Source organism: Acipenser ruthenus, chromosome 7 (genome assembly GCF_902713425.1).
Source record: "Acipenser ruthenus chromosome 7, fAciRut3.2 maternal haplotype, whole genome shotgun sequence".
Lineage (NCBI taxonomy): Eukaryota > Metazoa > Chordata > Actinopteri > Acipenseriformes > Acipenseridae > Acipenser > Acipenser ruthenus.
Window position 1 is genome coordinate 51,306,079 of NC_081195.1, and position 25,391 is coordinate 51,331,469.

General features: G+C 37.0%; 1 protein-coding gene across 1 annotated transcript in view; it reads left to right on the forward strand.

Moving 5' to 3' along the window:
- wasla (WASP like actin nucleation promoting factor a) overlaps window positions 1–25,222 on the forward strand; it is a 30,485-nt gene extending 5,263 nt beyond the window's left edge. The window contains exons 2-11 of the mRNA XM_059027235.1: window positions 4,208–4,342; window positions 8,350–8,436; window positions 10,252–10,348; window positions 11,523–11,546; window positions 15,534–15,708; window positions 15,816–15,858; window positions 16,702–16,855; window positions 18,504–19,054; window positions 23,097–23,205; window positions 23,972–25,222. Of these exons, the coding sequence (XP_058883218.1) occupies window positions 4,208–4,342; window positions 8,350–8,436; window positions 10,252–10,348; window positions 11,523–11,546; window positions 15,534–15,708; window positions 15,816–15,858; window positions 16,702–16,855; window positions 18,504–19,054; window positions 23,097–23,205; window positions 23,972–24,033 (1,437 nt within the window). The 3' untranslated portion in view covers window positions 24,034–25,222. The remainder of the gene's footprint in view (window positions 1–4,207; window positions 4,343–8,349; window positions 8,437–10,251; window positions 10,349–11,522; window positions 11,547–15,533; window positions 15,709–15,815; window positions 15,859–16,701; window positions 16,856–18,503; window positions 19,055–23,096; window positions 23,206–23,971) is intronic.
- The last annotated feature ends 169 nt before the right edge of the window (window positions 25,223–25,391 follow it).

Here is a 25,391-nt window from a genome sequence, read left to right on the forward strand (position 1 = left end):
CCCCCCCCCATTACAGCAAATTTGGATTCCAGACTTATAAAGTATTGTAACTTAAAGTGTGCTTTTTTTCTAGTTTTACCAACTATTCTGACTATATTTCGACCTCTTTCCAGAAGTAATGTTGTTACAGTATGTACCTGGAAAATCTTTGTATTTTGGGTATGTAGTTTGCCGTGTTACCACAAAATGTTGGCCTTTTTTTCCATAAAACCCCAGTTGTATTTGTTTTCTTTAAAAACTGTACTACAGTTGTCTTATTTAAAATCTAAAATAAATAAAAATAACCAGAAGGCCAAGGCAATTGTAACAACTAACCATCTGGGCCTGGCTTTGATCTGTATTTGCTGACCGCAGTGTTTTTTTGGGACTTGCTGTTTTGAATACTCAACGAGTCGGCAAAATGCTTTCCATCTTTGCATAATTATCTTCATCTTCATCATTTAAGTCAATGGAATCAACTAGTTTGTCTAGGAATGCAGTCATTAAAGCATGTGTAGGAACAGTTTGTCAATGAAAATGTAAGGACAGAAAGAAAAGTAACTTTGAAGGATTGAGTTTTTACCTGGAAAAGTTGAAGAATATCCATATGAGTCTCATGTGTGCATTATTCCAACTCGGGCTTTGGGATAAGAAATATTGAGACTGTGTACTGTACTTAAGGTGAGTAGGGTAACATGTTTCTTATTTTGTCTTTGCTCATGAAGTAATGACATTTACTGTATTAAGTGGGATTTGAAATTGTTTCATCTTCAAAGTACAGAACTTTTGCTGTATTTAAGGCTGAGGGGATACATCGTATCGTTTGAACACTATCAATAGTCAAGCCTGTGCATCGTTTCTGTGTAAAAATTAAGCAAAGGGATGTTTTTTGTTGTTTTTTGGAATCGGCATAATTTTTTGGATTTCAGCTCAGTTTCCCCCACTCGCCTCAGGTCTGACACGCTGAATCTGCGTGTGATTCACCTCAACTTTACCCACCCCCGCCCCCCATGAGTTTTTAATGATGGGATTGCATCTGTATGGAGCGCCATTTGTGCCAAAACTATTAATCAATTCGTCCATCAATTCATAAATTAAATTTGGCAATTGATCAACTCAGAACAATTAATCTATATGAAAGGCTTGACAGGCTTCTGGGGGAACTGATTGCTCTACGATTGACCTGCAAATTAATGAATTGAAAGGTGAATTGCCAACTGTCAGTCTTCCACTGTGCCAAAAAGGCTTAACCATTTCTAGCCAATTGGAGCAGGTAGTAAAATTGCAACCAACGAGAATCCATCTCAAGCAAAACTGCTTCAGCCAATAACCTTGCAGCTTACTAGAAAAGGTGTTTCAATCACAGGTATGTTTTTGTGCTCCGTGTATTTATGATCTGACATACCATTCCGTCTTTAAATAACACAACAAAAATACGGTACTGATTCTACAAAGGTGTTAATTGCCAAGACTTCAATACTGTATAGCTACCAGTATTCATGGGTCACCAATAAATAACAGCGATACAAAGGCCTAAATAAATGTCTTAAGAGAAAACCCTAACAAAACAGTTTTAATCAAATATTAAATATTAGTGCCAATATGACATAAGCAGATAAAACTACCCACAATATAATTTGTGAATACAAATTAATAACTGTGTTTTGCACTATTCTACGGCAGCCCATATGTATTCCTTAATTATAAGCAATATTGTGAATATAATACTATACGTTACTCTACTGAAGAAAAATATATATATATTTGTATATCTACCTTATACAGTTAATATATTTTTAGAACCATTATCGTAGTTTTCTGTCTTTAAAAGGCAGTAGTTGCAGCTTTTCTGTGTGTGTACGAGATGGATTCTGTTTTTTTTTTTTTTCAATCTGCGGTTCAGGGCTTCAGTATACACCATTGAATTAAACAGTTTTGGGTTTTTTTTTTGCTGGTGGTTGAGGTGATTCGAACGCCTTTTCTAGTAAACTGTAAGGTTATTGGCTGAGCAGTTTTCCTTGAGACTGGATTGGTTGCAATTTTAGTACCTGCTCCAATTAGCTAGAAATAGTTATGCCTTTTGGCACAATGCGAGATTGACACGAATTGATGAATTGATGAATTAATTAATTAATAGTTTTTGCACAAATGGCGCGCCATACGTTGGCGCGGGAGTCTTCGGGATGAGCAACGGAGCAAGTTAACAAATATCAACCATGATACAACGCCTACAATGACGTTTGTCAATCATTTTCTTAAATAGAAGACGGCAAGAAAGTGCAGCCTATGCGACAAGTGGCTAACACAACTAATTTGCGTGACCATTTAATGAGATGGGACCCTACAAAACTCCAAACAAAATCTGACATTGATAAAAGTAAACATGAATCGCCAGTTACTTCTGTTTTGGGAAGAAAAAAATTGATGTGAATAATAACAGAGCAAAGCAGATTGCAGGTATGGTTGTGAATGGAGTGACGCAAGATGTAAGGCCTGTAAATATTGTTGAGGGAGCTGCGTTTCGAAAACTGGTTACAAATCATGAACCAGTGTACCCAATGCCTTGCTGAAAGACGGTGTCCAAGTAAAATATAAGCCATGGACAATTTACTGAACTGCTGTGGACAGTGCTTACTTTTTGTAAATTAGCTATGTTGTTCACTGGATTGGTTGTTAAACTGACTGGATTTAAAACACTTTATTTATTTTTTTTATCAATGGGTTTTGCTTTGACCCTCAACTGACAAAAAAAAAAAAAAAACACACATTTCATAAGAGAACTAAAAAGTACTTTAGTTCTGCAGTTAAAAGCTGAATCAAAAGTGATTACAGTACTTCATTTAATTATATATACATATATAAGTACTGTAAAAAGAAGAACTAGAGCACTTTTTAGTTCCCTTATGAAATGTGTGTTTTTTTTTTGTCTTTTCCATTTTGTCTGTTTATTCAGTGTTGTGTCTAATTTATATTTATTTTTTTAAATCACTGTATCGAGCTGTAAATTGCTTCTGCGTCATTATCTGCTGTTGCCATATTTTTTTTTTCTTTCTCAATCTGTATTTAACAAAAATCTGAAAACAAGGGAGTTGTTTCACATTCTTGTTTGCAACACATCATCAGATTTGATGATATCACTCAAAGGGACAGAACTCCAAAACTGCTGGTACTATACTGTACCACCAGAGAAAACGTAGAGCCCAATGTTATTTTCTGGCACTGCTTGTATAAAAACAGAATTCACACTACAAAGTTTAAACAAGTGTTTTAACTTTGTAACTTAAAACTTTTTAATGCACTTAACTATTATTTTTCAAATGCAAAACACTACTTTTGTTAAACCCATTGTTACAAATATATGTGAATTTTGTTGTGGGACATTAACAACATAATTCACCTGACAAAAGTTACACACCCTGCTAAATCCAGGATACTAATCTTAAGTAAACAGACCTACATTTGAATTGTAAATCTTGATTCAGCAATAAACAGAGCCATAGAACTTTGACTTCTTATAACATATGCAATCAATTAATGTTATTAATAGTGATTTTTTTTTTTTTTTTTTTTTTAAGAAACTAGTATTACTAAATACTGTAGATGCAGCCCATGCGCCCCATTTTTTTTGGCCAATTGACTATGGAAAATACTTGTATCGGCCCTACAGACAACTTGGCTGTCTGTGCTGTGATGAAATTGCTAGATATGAATTAATTTTCCTTCTGCTCATTCTGTAGAAATTACCAATTTTGATTTCAGCAACGATGAATGCTGCAGTGGGTTTTTGAGTGGTTGTAATAATAAATACAGTAGATCTCCTTTTACAGTATCTGAACTGCTCTAGGGACATGGACATATTCTGGATACAAATGTCATCTTCTGGTGTTAGTTCCCAGGCTGCACTGATAGGGAAAATGTGCAGTACCTTGACTGGTGCTGTGGACACCACTGCACTTCCTGTGAATCATACCTCACATTTTGTTGACCTAATGGCTTTTTAAACTGTGTGATTGTTTTGTCACACATGTGATGTATACCAATACCTTTCATGGTCATTTATTATTACCAAGAGTTGCTTGCTGTAAACATGATTAGTCTTGTCCTGCACCAAATGTCAAATGCAGCACAGTCTAAAACTGGGCATTGTGTGTGATTTGTGAAATAATCATTATCTGATTTAAAGGAAAACAAATTTATATCTCTCCCTGTTTTTTCTTCTTTCTTTCAGACTTTGTCTACTGCTGTAGTTCAAGTATATACAGCTGACCGTAACTCAGTGTGGTCAAAGAAGTGCTGTGGTGTTGCTTGCCTTGTGAAGGACAATCCTCAAAGGTCTTATTTTATCAGAGTATACGATATTAAGGTAAGGACACATTCATCAATTCCATTGTACTGCAGTAGTTCCATTCAGTAAATGTTAATGCATTAGAGAGTACTTTGCCAGCCCTTTTAATTGTGAAAAACAAATTCCTTGTTATATTTCACATTCCAAAATACTGTTTTCAGCATGGGTTAGAAAAGTCATTTATTAGGACCTGCTCTCTCTTCATCATCAAAGCATGCTTTGTTACAAGAGGACCGAGGTCTTTTTTTTAAGCACATCTCTGCAGTAATGCAGTGGCTAAAGACATTGGTGGGATAGTGTCGAGGAATCCTATCTGTATCTGCTCTACAATAAGAGGAAGGTCTTCATTACTCCCAACACTGCAGCTACCCAGTTACTGGGCTAAAACATACCTGGGCAATGCTACTGCTCTTTCTTAGGTTGTTCCTACTGTTGTGTATTTCAGTGCTTTGTTTCTTTGGTTGATTAGTTTGTCTTACAGATATATATATATATATAACCTTTAGCAGGTATATTGTTTAAAATAATGTAACTTTTGGGCTCCCGAGTGGCGCCATCCAGTAAAAGCACTTGCTAGAGTGCAGGATGCGCTCTATAGCCTGGACGTCGCGAGTTCGAGTCCAGGCTATTCCACAGCCGACCGTGGACGGGAGCTTCCAGGGGGCGACGCTCAATTGGCCAAGCGTCACCCGGGGGGAGGGAGGGTTAGGTCGGCCAGGGTGTCCTCGGCTCACTGCGCACCAGCGACCCCTGTAGTCTGGCCGGGCGCCTGCGGGCTTGCCTGTAAGCTGCCCAGAGCTGCGTTGTCCTCTGACGCTGTAGCTCTGAGGCGGCTGCACGGTGAGTTCGCAGTGTGTAAAGAAGCGGTCGGCTGACGGCACACGCTTCGGAGGACAGCGTGTGTTCATCTTTGCCCCTCCCGAGTCAGCGCAGGGGTGGTAGCGGTGAGCTGTGCCTAAAAAATAATTGGGCATTTCAAATTGGGGAGAAAATAATAAAAACTAATTGGCAACGACTAAATTTAAAAAAAAATAAATAAATAATGTAACATTAGTTCTTGAACCTATAGTTATTATACTCAACATAACCAACTTCACCACATGGTAAAATAGTAAACAACTGCAATTAAAATGTCAACAGGTTGCAGAAAAATACACACATTAATCAATTAACTATATATAATATAAAAGAGCATCACCCCATACTTCCTAATCACATTTACATAGTTATTCTAAAACAGATCTATATATACAGTCAGCACTCAGATATCCGTTACTCCGATACACGTCAGTGTTTTAATAAAATCAATCCCCATTATATTAATGCACTTACCCGTTGCACGTGATTTCCGACTCCGCCATCAGTTTTCTGATGCAAAGCCCATCTCTTAAATGTTACAATTTGTCTGAATATCCGTCACAGCCTGCGTTTTTTTTTTTTTTTTTTAAATTCTCTCTAATGCCAAATCAGTCTATCTGTTGTGCAGTTACACAGCGCTTCCTCCAGTTTCACCTGACGAAAATGCAGCCAAAACTAAGCGAACGAGACAAGCTAGGGTAATGTAGCAGTTAGTTTTTTTTAATTTATTAATTTTTTTATCTGTGATCTTTTGTTGCATTTTCATTTGCAAGTAAACTGACATTAGGGCCTTATCGAGGACTATATCCTGCAGTTTTGAATACTGACTTGGGACACTGTTTTAATTCTGGAAACTGATGTTATGTTTTTTTTTTGATCTTTTGGTTTTGCTAAATTGCAATGCCTTTTACATTTTACACAGTTCTGTGCATGGATAACATTTAGATTTTATTTTGCTGTTAGGTCGTTAATGATAAATTTTACATACTGCTACAATACGTACCGGATTTCAAAGTATGTACTGTATTACAGTTAACGTGTTGTCTCTTTAGTTTTGGCAAGTGATATTTTCAGAATCATATCGTTCTGAATTAAAATACTACTTCTGTTGAAAATATAGTACTGTATCAACAAAACCAATACAGTACATCTAAATGGAAGCCTACTTATTTTAAAACAAAGCCCTTTCAGATATGTATTTTTGATATTGTATCTTTTTTTTTATGTTGGAACGGGCCAAAATAATCAGATGTGCGTCACGCGTTTAACCATCACTGAAGTCAAAATTTTATGGGGTCCGATATGTGAGTGCTGACTGTATATAGATATATAAAACACGTCATTCCCTACTTTCTACATTTGATTATTAGGTTGTATGTCTGTCCACATTACAGATTTAGAAGTAAAAGCATATATATATATATATATATATATACTAGTTATTCGTAGTGTCTCCTCCTACTTGCATTACATTATATCAGTGTTTGACATGTCCTTTTGAAATAAAAAATACAAATGGAAGGTTTTTGCTGGGTATGTGAGAGTGAGACAGCTGCAACACCAATCAAAACCACTACACTATGTAACACAATTTTTGTTCCTGGGTAGTAAGTGTTATTTCCTAATTGCTTATGCCTCAAAAGTATAGAAAATGGCTATTATTCCCCACAAACTTTGCTTTTGTGACCAGGACAGTGATATTTTGAAATGTACCTATTTCCAATGAGAAAACGGGTGAATTTGTGTCTTTTCGTTCACATAGTCAGAAAAAAACAACATATGAATCCAAATTAACATGTATTTATACTAAAGTAATACAAAAATGACTACAAAAGATTTAGAAGTGAGTAGTTTTTCGAGATTTACGATTATACTGTAAATCACTTTCACGAATCAGCCCCCAAATGTAGTCTCCCATCATGTTCTCGTTATACTGTCCTTGGTAGCGGCGTTCAAAGTCCAGTATATCCTGGTGGAAGCGCTCGCCTTGCTCCTCCGAGTAAGCTCCCATGTTCTCCTTGAATTTATCAAGATGAGCATCAAGGATATGGACTTTGAGGGACATCCTACAGCCCATTGTGCCGTAGTTCTTCACCAGAGTCTCAACCAACTCCACATAGTTTTCGGCCTTGTGATTGCCCAGGAAGCCCCGAACCACTGCGACAAAGCTGTTCCAAGCCGCTTTCTCCTTACTAGTGAGCTTCTTGGGGAATTCATTGCACTCCAGGATCTTCTTTATCTGTGGTCCGACAAAGACACCGGCTTTGACCTTTGCCTCAGACAGCTTAGGGAAGAAGTCTTGAAGGTACTTGAAGGCTGCCGACTCCTTATCTAGAGCTCTGACAAATTGTTTCATAAGGCCCAATTTGATGTGCAGTGGTGGCATCAGCACCTTCCGGGGGTCCACCAGTGGCTCCCACTTGACGTTGTTCCTCCCCACAGAGAACTCGGTCCGCTGTGGCCAGTCCCGCCTGTGGTAGTGCGCCTTGGTGTCCCTGCTGTCCCAAAGGCAAAGATAGCAGGGGAACTTGGTAAAACCGCCTTGGAGACCCATCAGGAATGCCACCATTTTGAAGTCTCCTATGACCTTGATGCCATCTCAGAAAAATGCAGATATGTATCCACTTAGGCAGCTGGAACTAAACTGAACTGGTGGGCTTAAGGCCCCTGTATGTATACTACTATTTATATTACTGGAAAGTTCTAGAAAGTTCTAGAAGTTACTTCAAGTTTACTCAGCACTGAATCTATCTGGAATGTTCTGGAAAATAAGTAAATTTCAAAATATCACTGTCCTGGTCACAAAAGCAAAGTTTGTGGGGAATAATAGCCATTTTCTATACTTTTGAGGCATAAGCAATTAGGAAATAACACTTACTACCCAGGAACCAAAAAAAAAAAGTAATTGTTACACGGTGCTATCTTCAAAACAAACAGGTTGTTTGGCAGGTTTGCAAAGGGCTTGACTGCCTCTCTATGAAGTGTGGTGCATTTTAATGATGGAATGCTGTAGTTACATAGCTACAGTAAAGGATGCATAGTGTATAATTAAACATGGCTGATGGCGGCTACCCAAAAAAGAACATAGGCGATGGATCTTTTACTGCATTTCTGTTTACATTATTATATGAATGTGTCATTTGGCTAAAGGTAATACTTTTTTGCAGGATGGGAAGATACTGTGGGAGCAGGAACTCTACAACAACTTCTCATATAATCATACCAGATCGTACTTTCATACATTTGCTGGTGACGTAAGTCTGTTTCCTGTCGCTGACCATTTCTGTTTTGTGGTTTTTATTTTGTTTTAATTTTTTTAAAATGTATTTACTGTATTGGCATAAACCATTTATATATTTTAAATTCTGTTTGTATCTCGAACAATGGTAGATATAGTCATCTGGTTTCACAGAACCTGATTATCACTGGTCTACCTAATCAGGTTCTGTGCCAAGAAATTGGTTAATGTCAGGTGTAATGACAAATCTTATTCTGCTAGAATAAAAATAAATAATAAATTAGTCTTGATGATGATCCAGTATGATTGTTGTTGATGGTGCTCAGCCTCTGGCAATCCATTGACTGCTTACAGCTGCACACTGTGTTTGTCCGTAGTTTGTGTACACTATAAGAATAAGCTCTGTGGCTTTGCACTCGGGTCTTGAATATGATTTACCACCCCTATGCATCATTGGAAAATGAATTCATGTATGAGTTCTTGATGAAATGGTGTCCTATTGTTGCAGCTGTTGCTTATTCCATGCTTCTTGCATAATTTCATAGGGCATAGAATTCATTGCATGTCATTCTTTAGAAAAGTAATTTGATGTGAGAATCACACTTGAGTGTACTGTGGCAGACTAAATCATGATGGCATGTTTGCTTGACTGGCAGGGAAATACGATATTGTAAGAGACACTGTGCATAGTTTAGACTTCTTGTAGATGTTTTGACAAAACACTTATCTAACATGCCTTTTGCAATCCACAATCTGCTAAGAAATAAATAACAATAGTGGGCTGCCATGAATGAGTAAGTAACAAAATAACACATGCAATGAGAGTGCCCTGATGTGTAACAAAATGAGAAATGCCTACTCAAAGATTTTTCACATTGATTTCATTGATGCAATGTTCTATTAGCTACAGTGCTACTCTACAGTGCTATTAGTTATTTTATTTATTTTTTTAAATAAAAAATTTAGTCGTTGCCAATTAGTTTTTATTATTTTCTCCCCAATTTGAAATGCCCAATTATTTTTAGGCTCAGCTCACCGCTACAACCCCTGCGCTGACTCGGGAGGGGCAAAGATGAACACACGCTGTCCTCCGAAGCGTGTGGCGTCAGCCGCCCGCTTCTTTACACTCTGTAGACTCACCATGCAGCCGCCTTAGAGCTACAGCGTCGGAGGACAACGCAGCTCTGGGCAGCTTACAGGCAAGCCCGCAGGCGCCCGGCCAGACTACATGGGTCGCTGGTGCGCGGTGAGCCGAGGACACCCTGGCCGACCTAACCCTCCCTCCCACCGGGCGACGCTTGGCCAATTGAGCGTCACCCCCTGGGAGCTCCCGTCCACGGTCGGCTGTGGAATAGCCTGGATTCGAACTCGCGACATCCAGCCTATAGAGCGTATCCTGCTTTTACTGGATGCGCCACTCGGGAGCCCCAGTGCTCTTAGTTATTTAAACATTTCCCCCAAATAGTTTTATAATGCAAAGTGAAAGCTTGCTGTGCATCTATATGCTCAAATCCTTTTTACTTTTTTTGGAACTGATTTTTATTAATTTTTTTCAGTAACTGAATTAAATGACCACTATTTCACAGACCAAACATGCAAATCCAAACATTAATCCAAACATGCGCCAATCTAGTGTTGCATATATTTAATTTTGTTACATTGACTGTCACTGTAGAGGCTCCACATTGGGAGTTTAAATTTCCTTTAACGAAACACAACACACAGGTGAGTGTTCCTTTACCGTGTCAAAGAGAGGTCAATTTGAGCAATATACAGTACATATTGGTTGTTCTACCATGGTTTTATGTGTGGCTGTTTTGGGTCTACTTAGACATGTTCGACTGGACTCAATTTTGCTAGTGAAGAAGAAGCAAAACGATTCAGAGCAGCAATAGGAGAATTACTTGGGAGGCGGCAAAGGAGAACTGGTGAATATCCCTTTTTTTCAACTTTTATATTTGCTTTGAAGTTCTTTGTGTGATCATTTAATGTCTTAATATTTGAAACAGTTACAACTTTTTTTTTTTTCTTATATCATGCTTTTTTGTTTTTGTGCCCCCCACCTCTCCCAAACACTGCTGAGAATGTAAAACATAATTCAATGTTTTTATCCTTTGGATGAGACGTAAAACCGAGGTCATATTGTACATGACTCTGCAGCAACAGTTCTGCTGCGTAGTTCACCCCGTACTCTCTAAGTCTCTTTGAATAAAAGCGTCTGCTAAAGGACTAATTAATAATTCATAATAATAAACTATGAAAAATTATAATGGGAATGTAAACTTAGACTTTTTTATTATTGGGGGAAAAATAGAAAGTAATAAAAGATTCACCAGAACCACACAGTACACTTTCCACTGCCCAATGTTTACTTTGCCTTGATCAATTCTAAAATGTGTTGTTAAGCACACTGGTTCCAGAATCATTTACAGAGGTAAAGCATACATACTGCTTTACTGTAGAACCCAGTGCTTGGAAAGGGAAGTTGATTGATTTAGCTTGCACTCGCCCCATCTCATTTTATTATGCTCTGTGTGCTTATTCATCCTACATTTGGGAACCCTTCAATAACCATTCTTTCTGCAATTGTAGCAAAGAGGACAATCATAAGAATGGCGTGCTAATTAGAAATCCTTATATTCTGGATAGTTGATATGTAGTACAGGACTTGGTGCTCTGGTTTCTTTTTTAAAATACAAACCTGTTTTCTTTTTCACACTGGCCTGGATTACATCAAAATGATGGCACTTCCATAACTCACACTAAATGGTAGATTCAAACAAAAAATACAGCTCCCTTATGGCTTGTGGTATTTTGCTATTCAAACTTCAGACATTTGAAGAAGGGGTAAACAAGATGTTTAAGTGAATTTTGCCACATAGAAAAGGAAAGTTACAAGTTTTTACAGAACACCCCTTTAAGTGCCATAAACTTTTTATTTTATTTTTTTTAATATAATTTAGACCCCTGTTTTGTTTTTGAACCATTATATATTCTGGAATTTTGAAGTTCCTTCTATTATTTTTTGTTTATTTGTTTCACTAATTTGTACTACTAACATGCAGTTCTAAATTTTAATTATTTTAACTTTTGTTTTTACAGAAAAAAGACGTGACCCTCCAAATGGTAGGTTATTAATTTGCATTAAATCTACGTAAAAGTGAAATAGGAAAAAAAAATTAAAAAATCAAGAAATAGTTTAGTATCTGTATTGTTGGCTAAAGCAGACTTTAGGGACTTTTGAGGGTAAGATACAAAACACTATTTAGCAGTCTTAGAAATAATTCATTTGCTGTAGAACTTTTTAGTTTATTTGCTCTTACTGACTCAGAATTTTACACTGGCACTTTACATTATAGCTTTGTGCCACATGCTAACATAGTGTTTATTCTGGGGGGTAGCTACAAAGATGGTTGCTTTAAATAGTGGGTCGGAACATTTTGATTTTCACATTGAACAATTGCATAGTACATCCAGTGATGTGTACATTATATGCAAATCCCTTCATGGTCCTGTGAACTTTTCAAAACTGTTGTCTTGTTGTTAGAAGATATTTTCAGTATTTGTCCCTCCCAGATTTTGTTTTCTGGTATGTAATCATGACTATTCTGATGTTTGTGGCTGACCCTGTGGCTGATAGGGTGCCTGCGGGTCTGCAGTGGAGCCATTCAGATCTGTGTTGTCCTCCGGCACTATAGGTCTGGTGGCTTCGCTGTGGATCCGCAGTGCGAAAAGTGACGGATTGGCAGGAACACGTTTCGGAGGACGCGTGTTTCAGCCTTCGTTTCCCGAGTTGACTGGGGGTTGCAGCGGTGAACTGGGATAAAAACAATAATTGGTCATTCCAAATTGGGGAGAAAAACAGGGTAAAAAACATTGGCGATGATTGACTACATTTAAAAAAACAAACAAACAAAAAAAAAAACTTCTAGATCGTAAGTCTTACATTCTCACTTTCAAACCAATCTTTTGGTTTATTCAGGCTGACACTGAAACTACTGCAGCTCTACATCTCATTTCACCTTGTCCCTTCATTTGCCTTTTTTTTTTTATCTTGAATTGAAACAGGTTTAAACACACGAGAACATTCCTGAAATATCTGATAATTTTTAACCAAGTTATTTTTTTGAACTGATGATTGTACTGTACTTTTTACAGCTCAACTTTGCATGTCATTTAAACAAAGTTATGCAAATAATTTTTCTATACAGATATAATAATGTCTAAAGGTTGTAGTTACAATTTTACTTGCATGCAAAAACCTGTTTCTACACATTTACGTGCTTCTACAATTTAAAAAAAAAATAATCACATTCAAATGTTTTTAAAACCAACTGGTCAAGTTAGTATTTGAGTCATACAGCTAGAACTGTGAGCACTATATTAGTTTCATGGTTATTAAAATTATGCAAAAGAACAGACAGCTGATGTGTTCAGTGTCGACTGATAAAAAAAAAAAGCAGAATCCGGTAAACGGAAAGAGCTACTGTAACAGCTGCTTGGCAAATATTTAATTTAACCACAGATGCAGTAATAAGATTGCATACAACAGATTAACCTTTTTACATCCATCATATGGATGCGTTTCTTGATTCAGATGCATTTAAACTTTGCCTTAAATCTGCTTTACCAAGGTGTTCTTACCTGACCCTGGAGAAGGGGATGGGCGCAACTGGGATATTCAGGATCTGACCACTGCATTACTTCACTATTCCAAATAAGTATTCTGGATAATCTGTTTATCTGCCAATGTAATTTAATATTTCAGAAATATCCAGAATACTGCACTACTTGGATATGTGCAGTGACAGAATTACAGGAGTTTTCACAAAGCGAGATGAGTTTAACAGGAGTAATGTGATGTGTCCTTAATTCATTTTAATTTGTTAACCCTACAGTCTCATGGTGGTTCTCACCTTTTATTCATTACTTCTAATAAACTGGCAACTGCTTCCCACAACCATAACAGTACCTGTACTGGATACTAATACAAAACAAGGCAAACTTTAATCCAACACTATGAATATACATTATTATTCATACCAGTTTTTATTTTAATTGATTTATTTATTTATTTTTTAAACTGAGCTATAGCCTAACAGTGAAACAAATTACCCAATAGCTGCTATAAATACACTTGAATTTCTGGAATTACAATCTTCATTGTAAACTTTAAACTTCACATGTCTGGGTATTTATTTACTTCCACAATACGTTCTTTCTACCAGCATTGACACACAAATGCTGTGAGTCCGATTTATTTGCGGGGAATGGGCTACTAATATTTCATATGATAGCTACAGTACATATTCCATTATTAATTTGCAAGGAATAAAGTTGTATCCACGCTGAGATTGTCAGTATCATGTTTACTTATTGTAATTAATACATTCGAGACATCATCAAATTACTGCTAAACAAGTCTTGCTTTGTAAAAACTTTTGTCCTAGTGCCACTGCACGTGCTCAAAGTGTGTCATATTCTGAATGTTTCTGACTGCATGTGAATGTGGAATATTAAATTCCACTTGCATGTGAACACACTGTCCAGAATACTTATTTGGAATGCTTCTGTTCAGAATACGTCTCAACCTACCTGTATGTTGTAAATTTAACTGGACCCTGTATTTGTCAGTTACAGGTTCATTGGATAAACACTTTCTGTCTTTGTTAGTCTGGGGGGGAAAAAAACTAAACTACCACTGCTTTTGGGGCGGGACTGTGCGAAGCAGAAATAAGTGTTACATTAATAGAAACTTAACCCCAAGGTTAAACGAGAAAGAGTGTGGGCGAGTGCATAATTCTCTAACAACGGAATTGCACTATATTGATACATATTGTTTACCATATAGCATTTCAAGCAATATGATTTTAATACATGTTATGATGCTCTCCGGAGAGAATTGCCACTGCAATTAAACAATTGAACGCATTAATTGAAGCCGCTCACGCAATTCACACCCACTTTACTTCTTGATTTAACATCAATTCATTTGTGGTTAGTGGCGAGGTAAAAAACCTGACCTGGCTTAAAGTGTCCATAAATTCTGGAGCCAGTTGACAACCCTGAGTGCAGTGTTGACCTTCATGATAGAGATTTAAACCTGTTTAAAATAGATATATTCGGGTGGGTTAGCATCGGCTTTTAATGGTTATGTAAAATACAGTAGAGCTTGTAGTTATTTGTTAGGATGAATGTTCCATATCGACTGGAACTGCCTACCTCCCCTGTCTGACCATTGGATGATTTAAGAAGTTGTGATTGCACTGACCTCAAAATACATTTCTGAATGAAAGGGGGCTGGTTGATTGGATAGACATTTAGCTTAAGAAGGGGTTTGACCCATGTGATCAGTGGCTTTGCACTGCAACCTGTCAACAGGCTTTTGGTGTATGATTGAAATAGACTAGTCTTTAGGCAGCTTTCTTACAATCGACTCCCAAGGAGAGAATATTCTGCACTACATTTTGTGGATCTCCATCCGAGGAACTGGTGGACTATAACACCAGTGGGTGATTAGGACCCCTGCATTGCTTTCTGCGTCCAAAAGATGAACTCTACATGCCTCTCCCATCCTTTTCTAAACTGCCAATAACTGGTAACTGGTAATAACTGCTGTGATGATGGGGAAAAAATACTGTTCGATGTAAACAGGGATGTTCTTGGAGATAATAATATGAACTGCATTAGTCCTGCATGCATGTCTAACACAAAGAAAAGAAAAACCAAACACAGAGGTAGGTGTGAAGGCTTTTAGTAACAAATAATTGACCTGGAGACTGCACAAAAAATAGGTAAAGCCGCTAAAATGATTGAGTCATGCTTCAGGTAACATGTTATCATGCCTGTGTAGCTTGTTTCAGTAAAATTACTTTGGAAAGACATCAAACAATTTGAAGTTTTGATTGATCTCATTCGGGTTGATTTCAGTGATAGAGAAATGGATTCTAATACAGTAGAGCATATACATTCATAAAACTATAATTTGTTTTTAGGCACACAAATATCCCTGCTGCATTGTTGCCATATCCTCATTTTGTCCCTTTTTTTTTTAAATGAACACATTTGTAAGAATTTCTATTACTGATGTTTTTATTTTTCCTATGTTTTTAGGACCTGTCCTGTCAATGGCAACAGTTGACATCAAAAATCCAGAAATCAACAATATACGATTTAATAATTCTCAAGTTAATAACATCATGCCTATCCACATTAAGGACAAGAAAAAGGTCAAAGGTAAAAGAAAGAAATTGACAAAGGCGGATATTGGCACTCCCAGTAATTTCCAGTAAGATTAAATTTTTATCTTCTTCTAACAAATGAGTGTTTTAAATTTTCAAGTATTTCGTAGATTTGAAGTTTTTGTTTTAATCTTGAATAAATGTTGTTTTTCAGACACATTGGTCACGTTGGCTGGGATCCAAATACAGGCTTTGATGTAAGTTGCTTTTAATATTAGATTATCTAAAGCTTTACACCTGTAATAAACTCATCACTTAGTGTTGATCATGTTGTTTGTGTTGTGTATGTAATTACCTGGAAGATATTTTTAGTGAATTGATAGTAAATCAAGCAACACGAAGCATCCTGGTTATATAAGAGTGGACATTACTCCAAATCAGTGGTTACATTATAGTATTAAAAATCTGTTTGATCTCTATGCAAACAAACAGAATAACATACAACTGTCATTAAATCACTTTAGTATGCCACACCAATGAGTTTGTTGGCATAAACCTCTGATTTTTATACCAGTTCTCATGGATTTATAGATATGTTTTGTAGCAGCTATATTTGTATAAATGTAGTCTGATTGCTACGTTCCAGGGTTCTAATGCAGTTCAGCACTTGTAAATAGCATCTAAGAATAGTAATACCATAAATTCAATTCAATATTAGGGTTAAAAATTAAAAAAACAGAAAATTGACATACAAGTGATTCAAGCTTTTTTTTTTTTTCTTGTCAGTATTTCAAATGTTTGTGACAATATTATTCCAAGATGGCTATTTTGTAATGTGCACAATGCTTTAATTCTCCCCCCCACCCCGTAAATTGTCTAGTTAACAAAACTGTTGTTATTATTATTATTATTATTATTATTATTATTATTATTATTATTATCCTAAGCTTTCATATTTTTTGTGGTAACAGACAATTGACCTTACCTTTCGAATGTCAGTTACCCTAGCTTGCCTATGAAGGCTGCTGAAATAGTTAAGCTATTGGGGTAGTGAAGCAATGAACCTTGGTGATTCATGAGCTCTTCCTAATTAATTACAGCTGAACAATTTAGACCCAGAATTGAAAAACCTATTTGATATGTGTGGAATCTCAGAGGCACAGCTGAAAGACAAAGAAACTTCAAAAGCTATTTATGAATTCATTGAGAAGAAGGGAGGTGTGGAAGCTGTGAAGAATGAGCTGCGCAGACAAGGTGATTTTTATATTCATCTTTCTATTTTTGTATTTTACCTCTGTCATCCATACCCATTTCAAACTCAGTTGTGCTGAATGTAGACATACTTAAAGAAACTCAGTACAATGAGAAAAGTTTTGGAATGAAGGCATTGGAAGACTGTCATTGAATGTCTTAAGTATCATTTAGGAGGCTATTTTTTATTTTTCTTTTGGCTCCCCAAGAGAAAGTAAACAAACACTTGAATAAATCTGAAGCGACTTGAGATACTATGAATGTGTATTTCACTGTGATGTTTTATGCAGTACATAAGTGACTCATTGTCACATGCACTGAGGAACATCCACAAGCCACCCACAAACTGAGCCAACATGAATGTCTCATAAGCACTCTTACAACCCTAGATCAGCTTCCTGGATAGCGGCAGTGTTGTATCGTCTGTCTTAAATGCCAGTTATATGATAAAAGGATCGTACAGCCAACTACAGCGCAAAAAAAGCTTCCTGGATCGAGCTCCTAGTGCCTAGATAAATTGAAGTTAGGAACAAAACAAGAAATGCTTTAAAAAATGGTAACGTTACCATTGACTAAATCAGGGGTGCCCAATCCTGGCCCTGGAGGGCCGGTGTCCCTCCTGGCTTTTGTTCCAACTGTACACTAAATTGCTTGATTGGACCAATTAAGTAATTTAGGGGGCAGTTTTAACAAAAGCCAGGAGGACACCGGCCCTCCAGGACCAGGATTGGGCACCCCTGGACTAAATGCAATAAGCACTTTAAGCATATTACAAAAAAAAATTATGAACATAAAAAGTTATTTGAAGAACTGGACTTGGACTATATGTATATAGTGTTTGGGTGCTGTACTGTACATTTTGCATGAAGTATGTTTCAGATATTCATTGGGTAAGATGTAATGATCCATTAATCTGTTCTGTAGGTCCACCACGGTGGTGTGGTAGGTATTAGTACAACCATTCAGCATGAATTTAACCTTTGAATTAATAAACATGCATGACAGCCTTTATCTTTTCTATGCAACAAAACATCAGAACAATACATTGTGTCCACAGAATTACCAGGTTTCTACTTATGTTGTAGAAAAGTAAAATGTTCCCTGGAAAGTACAAATTGCAGTCCTGCAGTGCAACTAAGGATATAGCTGTTTGAGTTTTTATACGAGCAAGGCAGGTATTAACTCTAACTGACCATCAGAGCTTCATTTCAGTTAGTCTTGGAGATATGAAAATGAAGGTTAATAATATCCTGACCTGTGTGGCAAGATATTTGTTTTCACATGCATGAACGTTACCAGTTACCAGAGATCTTTATTGCTGTGAATTACTGCCTGCAATGTTTTGCTTTTTATTTTTTTGTCAAACATTGGTGTTATATGAAACATACTTTTATTTCTTGGAAAGAAGCGAAATAGGAGCGGGGTGGATAATGTAACTTTGGAATCAACCGTCTGTATTTTGTAGAGCATGTGTGGTTTCTAAGCCATAGGAAAGAACATTTTAAACATATTTTATGTCGGATGGCAAAGTCAGCTGCAGGTCGCTGATATACATATATACCACCTAGCATATCGTAAGTAAATGACTAACTTCTGTATATTATTATTTTATTTTATTTTTTTTACTCCCCCCCCCCCCCCCCCCCCATAGCCCCCCCACCTCCCCCTTCTAGAGGAAGCCACCCTCCCCCTCCCCCTCCACACAGTTCAGGACTACCACCCCCTCCCCCGGCCAGGAGCAGAGGAGCACCCCCTCCACCCCCCCCCTCCAGAGCACCCACAGCAGCTCCTCCACCCCCACCTCCTTCCAGACCAGGTGTTGGGGCACCACCACCTCCTCCACCGCCAAACAGAGGCCACTTCCATCCACCCCCAGCCCCCATGCATTCTTCTTTGGCTCCTTCAGGACCCCCACCCCCGCCTCCTCCACCTCCTTCTGCCCCTGCAGGGCTGGGCTCAGGCGGGCCGCCCCCTCCACCACCCCCTCCCCCTCCTCCTGGACCTCCTCCACCCGGACCTCCTCCACCCCCTTTATCTGCCTTGGATGGTGACCAGTCTCCATTAGGAACCAAATCGGCCTTCCTAGACCAGATCAGGGAAGGTGCCCAGTTGAAAAAGGTGGAACAGAGCAACAGACCAGTGTCCAGCACAGGAAGAGATGCACTGTTAGACCAAATACGGCAGGGTAAACAGCTAAAGACTGTAAGTATATCAGTACTACTTGCTAGTTTCCTTTTGTATTATGATATATTGCGCTCAAGATAAGGTTTTGGGTCTGGGAGTAACTTACCCTCTAATTTTAACACAGAGAGTAAAATGTACTTTCAGGGGGTAAAATGCAACATTACCTTGAAGTCCTGAGTAATCTCGATTTTAAATATTGTACAATCTTTAATGGTAATTGGGGTAGACATTAAAAAAGAGCCTTCCAATTCAACTGCCATGTTATTTTTAACTACTCTACAACCACGCGTGTGTTCTACAGTGTTCATTATCGGTCAGCGCATTTCTTTTGAGGTATCACACTGACTCTGCAAATTTTAATTCCATTGCTTGTATTTTAACATTAAATTCTTAAACTCAGTGAACATGTTAACCACCCAGCTGCCTGTTTATTTTGGCAATTTCCAAGTGAAAAATTGGCAGGGTTTTTTTTGTATATTTTGTCATTCTTAGCCCTCAAATAGCAATTTGGACAGTTTTCAAAATAACTTATTTTTTATTTTTCAAAATACACTTTTATTATTATGAAAAACAGAAATATATTATTTCAATAGAACTTGAATAACAACAATTTGTTTACAATTGTAGCATTACAACAATATAAATTATACATTTTCCAATGGCAGTATTATATACCATAAAAACTGTTGTAATAATCGATTTTCTAGCATTTTTGCAGGGCCCTTAAAAGGGGGGAGCAACTAATACACTGGTGTGACATATGCGCCGGTGTGTCGAATATTAAACCTACTGTACCAGTGCCACAGTGGGATTACTACAGCCACGGTTATGGCTCACATAAACTTAACTGTCAACAATCAGATTTATTTTTTCAGGATCTAAAAGTTTTAATTTATTACTCTCAATACCTTTAGTCATTTTGAATGTTTAACGCAAGCTTTCAGACTCTTGACTGACTTCCTTTCGAATGTCTCAGCTATACTGCTTCACTGTTAACACAATAGCTGTCAGTCTCTATGAATTTCCTTATTCCCACCCTCCCGAGCCATTGATTTGTCAACATTCAGACTGAACCCACCCCTGGCATCTGTAGCAAACAGCTATTGGTTAGAAAGCTGAGTAGTAAACTTCAAGTCTTCCGTTCATTCTAACTGCAAAGGTGACTGAGACTGGAGAAAGTAGGACAGTCAGACAAAAAAACGAAAATGCTACAACAGCTTTGAAATTGCGCGTTGTTGAATTTGCCGAAATACCTGTTAATCGCAGTGCTGAAAAAACAGTACGTGACTGGAGACGAAAAAAAAACAAACTTAGAGGAGGAAAGTGTTTATGACCCGATGTAGAAAACATTTTGTTTGAATGGAATACTTTTGAATGACTTTAATACATACTGTAACTTGAAAAGAAATGTTCAGTAAAGCAAAGAAGATATGTTCTTGAACTTGTTTGGGTACTTGATAAGCTAAAATAAAATACCAGTAGGTTAATACAGATGGGATGTGGGATAAGAACATAAGAAAGGTTACAAACGAGAGGAGGCCATTCAGCCCATCTTGCTCGTTTGGTTGTTAGTAGCTTATTGATCCCAGAATCTCATCAAGCAGCTTCTTGAAGGATCCCAGGGTGGTGTCTTCAACAACATTACTGGGAGTTGGTTCCAGACTCCCACAATTATCTGTGTCAAAGTACCTCCTGTTTTCTGTTTTGAATGCCCCTTTATCTAATCTCCATTTGTGTCCCCTGGTCCTTGTTTATTTTTTCAGGTCGAAAAAGTCCCCTGAGTCGACATTGTCAATACCTTTTAGAATTTTGAATACTTGAATCAGATCGTCGCATAGTCTTCTTTGTTCAAGACTGAATAGATTCAATTATTTTAGCCTGTCTGCATATGACATGCTTTTTAAACCAGGAATAATTCTGGTTGTTCTTCTTTGCACTCTTTCTAGAGCAGCGATATCCTTTTTGTAGCAAGGTGACCAGAACTGAACACAATATTCTAGATGAGGTCTTACTAATGGATTGTAAAGTTTTAACATTACTTCCCTTGATTTAAATTCAACACTTTTCACAATATATCCGAGCATCTTGTTGGCCTTTTTATAGCTTCCCCACATTGTCTAATTAAGACATTTCTTTTTCATAGATTCCTTCTTCAATTTCAGTGTCTCCCATATGGTATTTATAATGGACATTTGTATTGCCTGCATGCAGTACCTTACATCTATTATATGTCATTTGCCATGTGTCTGCCCAGTACTGAATGCTGTCTAGATCATTTTGAATGACCTTTGCTGCTGCAGTGGTGTTTGCCGCCACTCCTATTTTGGTGTCGTCTGCAAATTTAACAAGTTTGCTTACACCAGAATCTAAGTCATTAATGTAGATTAGGAAGAGCAGAGGACCAAATACTGATCCCTGTGGTACTCCACTGGTTACCTCACTCCATTTTGAGGTTTCTCCTCTAATCAGCACTTTGTTTTCTACATGTTAATCACTCCCTTATCCTTGTGCATGCATTTCCTTGAATCCCTACTTCGTTCAGTTTGAGAATTAATCTTTTATGTGGGACTTTGTCGAAAGCTTTCTGGAAATCTAAATAAACCACGTCATATGCTTTGCAATTATCCATTGTCAATGTTGCGTCCTCAAAAAAATCAAGCAGGTTAGTTAGACATAATCTCCCTTTCCTAAAACCATGCTGACTGTCTCGCAGGATACTGTTACCATATAGGTAATTTTCCATTTTGGATCTTACAGTTTCTATAATTTTACAGAAGTCAGGCTTATTGGTCTGTAGTTACCTGGTTCGGTTTTGTCTCCCTTTTTGTGGATCGGTATTACGTTTGCAATTCTCCAGTCTGTCGGTACAACCCCTGTCTCAAGAGACTGTTGCATGATCTTAGTTAGCGTTTTATATGTATAACTTGATATTACGCTCTTAATTATTGCTTTTTAGAAATTTTGAGAAACTGATTAGTTTCTAGCAGTTTAAATAAAAGCGAAAAACACTGTAAAATGATTTATTAATGGAATAAAATGTTGCAAACAAGGGTTATTTCGAAACAACCTGTGTATCTTTATTTGTCAGTTTTGAGCATTTAGGAAAAAACTGACAAATAAAAGAGCATTTTAGGGTTTTCCTAAAATTGAAGTCTCAAAAGGGGGGAGCGATTTTTACGCCAGTGTGACCTACAAAATGATTTTTAGGGTAAGTTATAAATAACTTTATTTCATTGTCATTGTGCAGTCATATCACTTTAGAAATTATTTTTTGTGTGATAGATTTCAAAGCAGACGCCCTTCAAACTCTCATCAATGCTAAACTTGCGTCACACATTTTCAGTCACGTCATATCCAGAGTAAGTTTACCACATCAACGCACCATATCATTGATGTGGTAAACTTATTTATTGTCTTCCACAGTTTCGGGTACGGGTGTGCATCGCTGTTATTTGTAGTTATCTGTGATTATTATTATCAGCAGAATAAATCGGTCGTTTTGACCAGTATCAATCCTGACAAGGTTTCCTTACAACCCCTTGTAACATCAACAAAGTAATAAATACCCTCATCTCGTTCTCTGTAGCAGGCGTCCATTTTTTACTCGACGAATGCGGCCGCCCAGCTGTGCTTATCTATGGATGGGCTGGTCTGTCAAGTACATTTCTTAGGGTCTGCTGCCAGCAAAAAACAAAACTGCAGACTGTAGTAGCATATATTCTAACCTATTGATTTAGTGTAGCAGGTTGAAAAGACGTTAGGAATGCCATTTAGAGCATCACAGATACAATAATTGGGTCATGAATTTGCATCTTTAAAGTCAGTTTATCTTGCTGAACCTGGAATAAGCACTGAATGTAGTGTCTGTGCCTCTGCTTGTTCCTCTCCCTGTAGATTCCTTTTGAGGAATCCTGTACTGGGAAGGATTAAAAACTGAAATGTACTTTTGTTCATACTAGAGTGTTAAATGGTATTGGTTTCTAACATTAGTGTTGCACAGTTGATGGCCAGTCTTTTAAGAAACTGTCTTTTAAGGATTGGCCTGTTCATGTCTTTTAAGGTATCCGATGGCCCAGAGTCAGCTCCATCAACACCAGGTCCTACTGCAGGAATCGTAGGGGCACTAATGGAGGTAATGCAGAAGAGGAGTAAAGCCATTCATTCTTCAGGTAAGTGTTTTACATAACTATGTATAACATTACTGTTGTCTTATTGTATTTATAATTCGGTTCTGTAAACTGTATATTAACAGTTGGCAAAGGTTTAACAAAACAAAGATGTCTGTAGGCAGACATGTGGCAAAGGCAGGGTAAAAATGAGGAGAATGTCCAAGACAAAAATATCTTTAACATGTGCAATTTCAGAAAATAGAGAACCCTGTTTACAAAAGAGAACAAAATCCTGCCAACTGGCACTGTTTAGCCGGGCAAGCAACACAGTGTATGGCAGGGTACATATACCCTGTTACGACGTCTGTGCTGATCTTATCAAGCTATTTGATAGACACAAGCTTAAATGTGGTTCTGTAATGGTGTGCAGGATGTTTTTGCCAGCACACAGCACGGAAATTCTTAAGTGCTGCTCAGTGGCATTCACTTTACACATGAGAGCCAGAAAGGGAATAGACTCAAAATAGAATATAATGCGAGAACTGAAATAGTTTCCAGTGTGTGAAGCATCTTGATATGAATTGCCAGTTACCATGTGGGAAAAAATATAAATGTCCGACCTGGAAAACGTACAAATACCTAGTTCCAAATATATAGCTGTTCTTAAACAAGGTCATCGGCATATTTCATTATACTGGTTTGGATTTGTATCCTTGTGACCTACAGAGGATAGTGCTAATTTCTAAGTCATCCATAATTTAACTAAAGTATTGGATTCATCCCTCAAGTTGGGCAACCAATCAGTGTTTTTGTTTTGATGTTTTAGATGAAGATGAAGACGAAGATGATGAAGAGGATTTTGAAGATGATGATGAATGGGATGACTAGTTTATTTCCTAGCTAAACAAAATGAAGACACTAAATTGTTTCTGTCTTTCTAAACCCTGTTAACATGATAATGTAAATGTTTCGATTTGCTGTATATCGCTTTTTTATTTGTCTGTGCAGTATCTCATTTAACATGTAAAAGTTTGTCATATATTGTATGTAAAGTTACTCCCTATTAACATGTGCAATTTTACATCAGGACAAATAGACTTGACTTGCAGATTTGAATTTTTTTTTTTGATCAGTGAAGTAAGGGAGTTCAGAGGCGTTGAGTAAAACTGTAAAATTGCACACGTTAAAGGAATAACTTTACAAACGATATATGATTAAATGAGATTGCACAGATGAATAATAAAAAAACATAATGTTGTAATTGTTAGTCAATGCAAGATAATAACACTATTTTCATACCCTACTTTTCTGTACCCTTCAATCATTTTCTTATTAAAATCTAGTGTAGACCTACATAACAAAAAAAAAAAAAAAAAAAAAAAAAAAAGATGCAGCTCTTAGAATATTTTGCCCCTTCATTTGCAATGCAGTGCTACATGAATGTTGAGGCTGTTATATTTTTGCACGATTTAAAGTAATTCAATACAGGAATACAGTTACACATAATGCTGTGTTCAACAATATGCTTTTAATGGTCTCTAATTCAGTACAGGAATGCACAGCATCCTATAAACATATATAGTACTGGTTTGTCTCTTATACCATAACAATACTGTTATCTGTTGGAGTGAGGTCGTTTTTGTTTCCAACAGTCACCCTGTATATCTGATTATGTTTATGAAATTCACCTTTTTTTGTACTGTAGCAGTCATCAGAATAAAATTGTGGGAAGCAGGTCAATATTTATTTTTAAAATTAATCCTACCTTTTTGCTGTTTAAAAACATGCAAATTTACTATTGCATAGTGGTTCATTTTTTTAAAGATGCAGTAAAAACAGTTTTAATCAGTTTACACTTGTTTGTGAGTTAAATCTGCAGAACTATGTATTGAACCATTATGTAGTAAGGAATGCTGTTTTTAACAGTATTCTTGTACATGGATGAATTTTACAATCTTTATTTTTCTTGGGTTTGTGGTGCATTAGATACCATAATATCAAACCTTCCAAATAGGTTGGAAAAGGAATGGACTAATACTAAATTGTATACTTAAATAAATGTTAATATTTACGGAAATTTGTGTCTGCTTTGTGCTTTACAGAACATAATGTACCATTTCTGTATGTGTGATCAGTATAAATTAAAAGGTAAGTAAAACCAATAAGCTAACATTTATGTTGCATCCATGTGCCACCAAAAGAACATTTTTAGGTACAATATCATCACGATATTAGTAGATCAACAT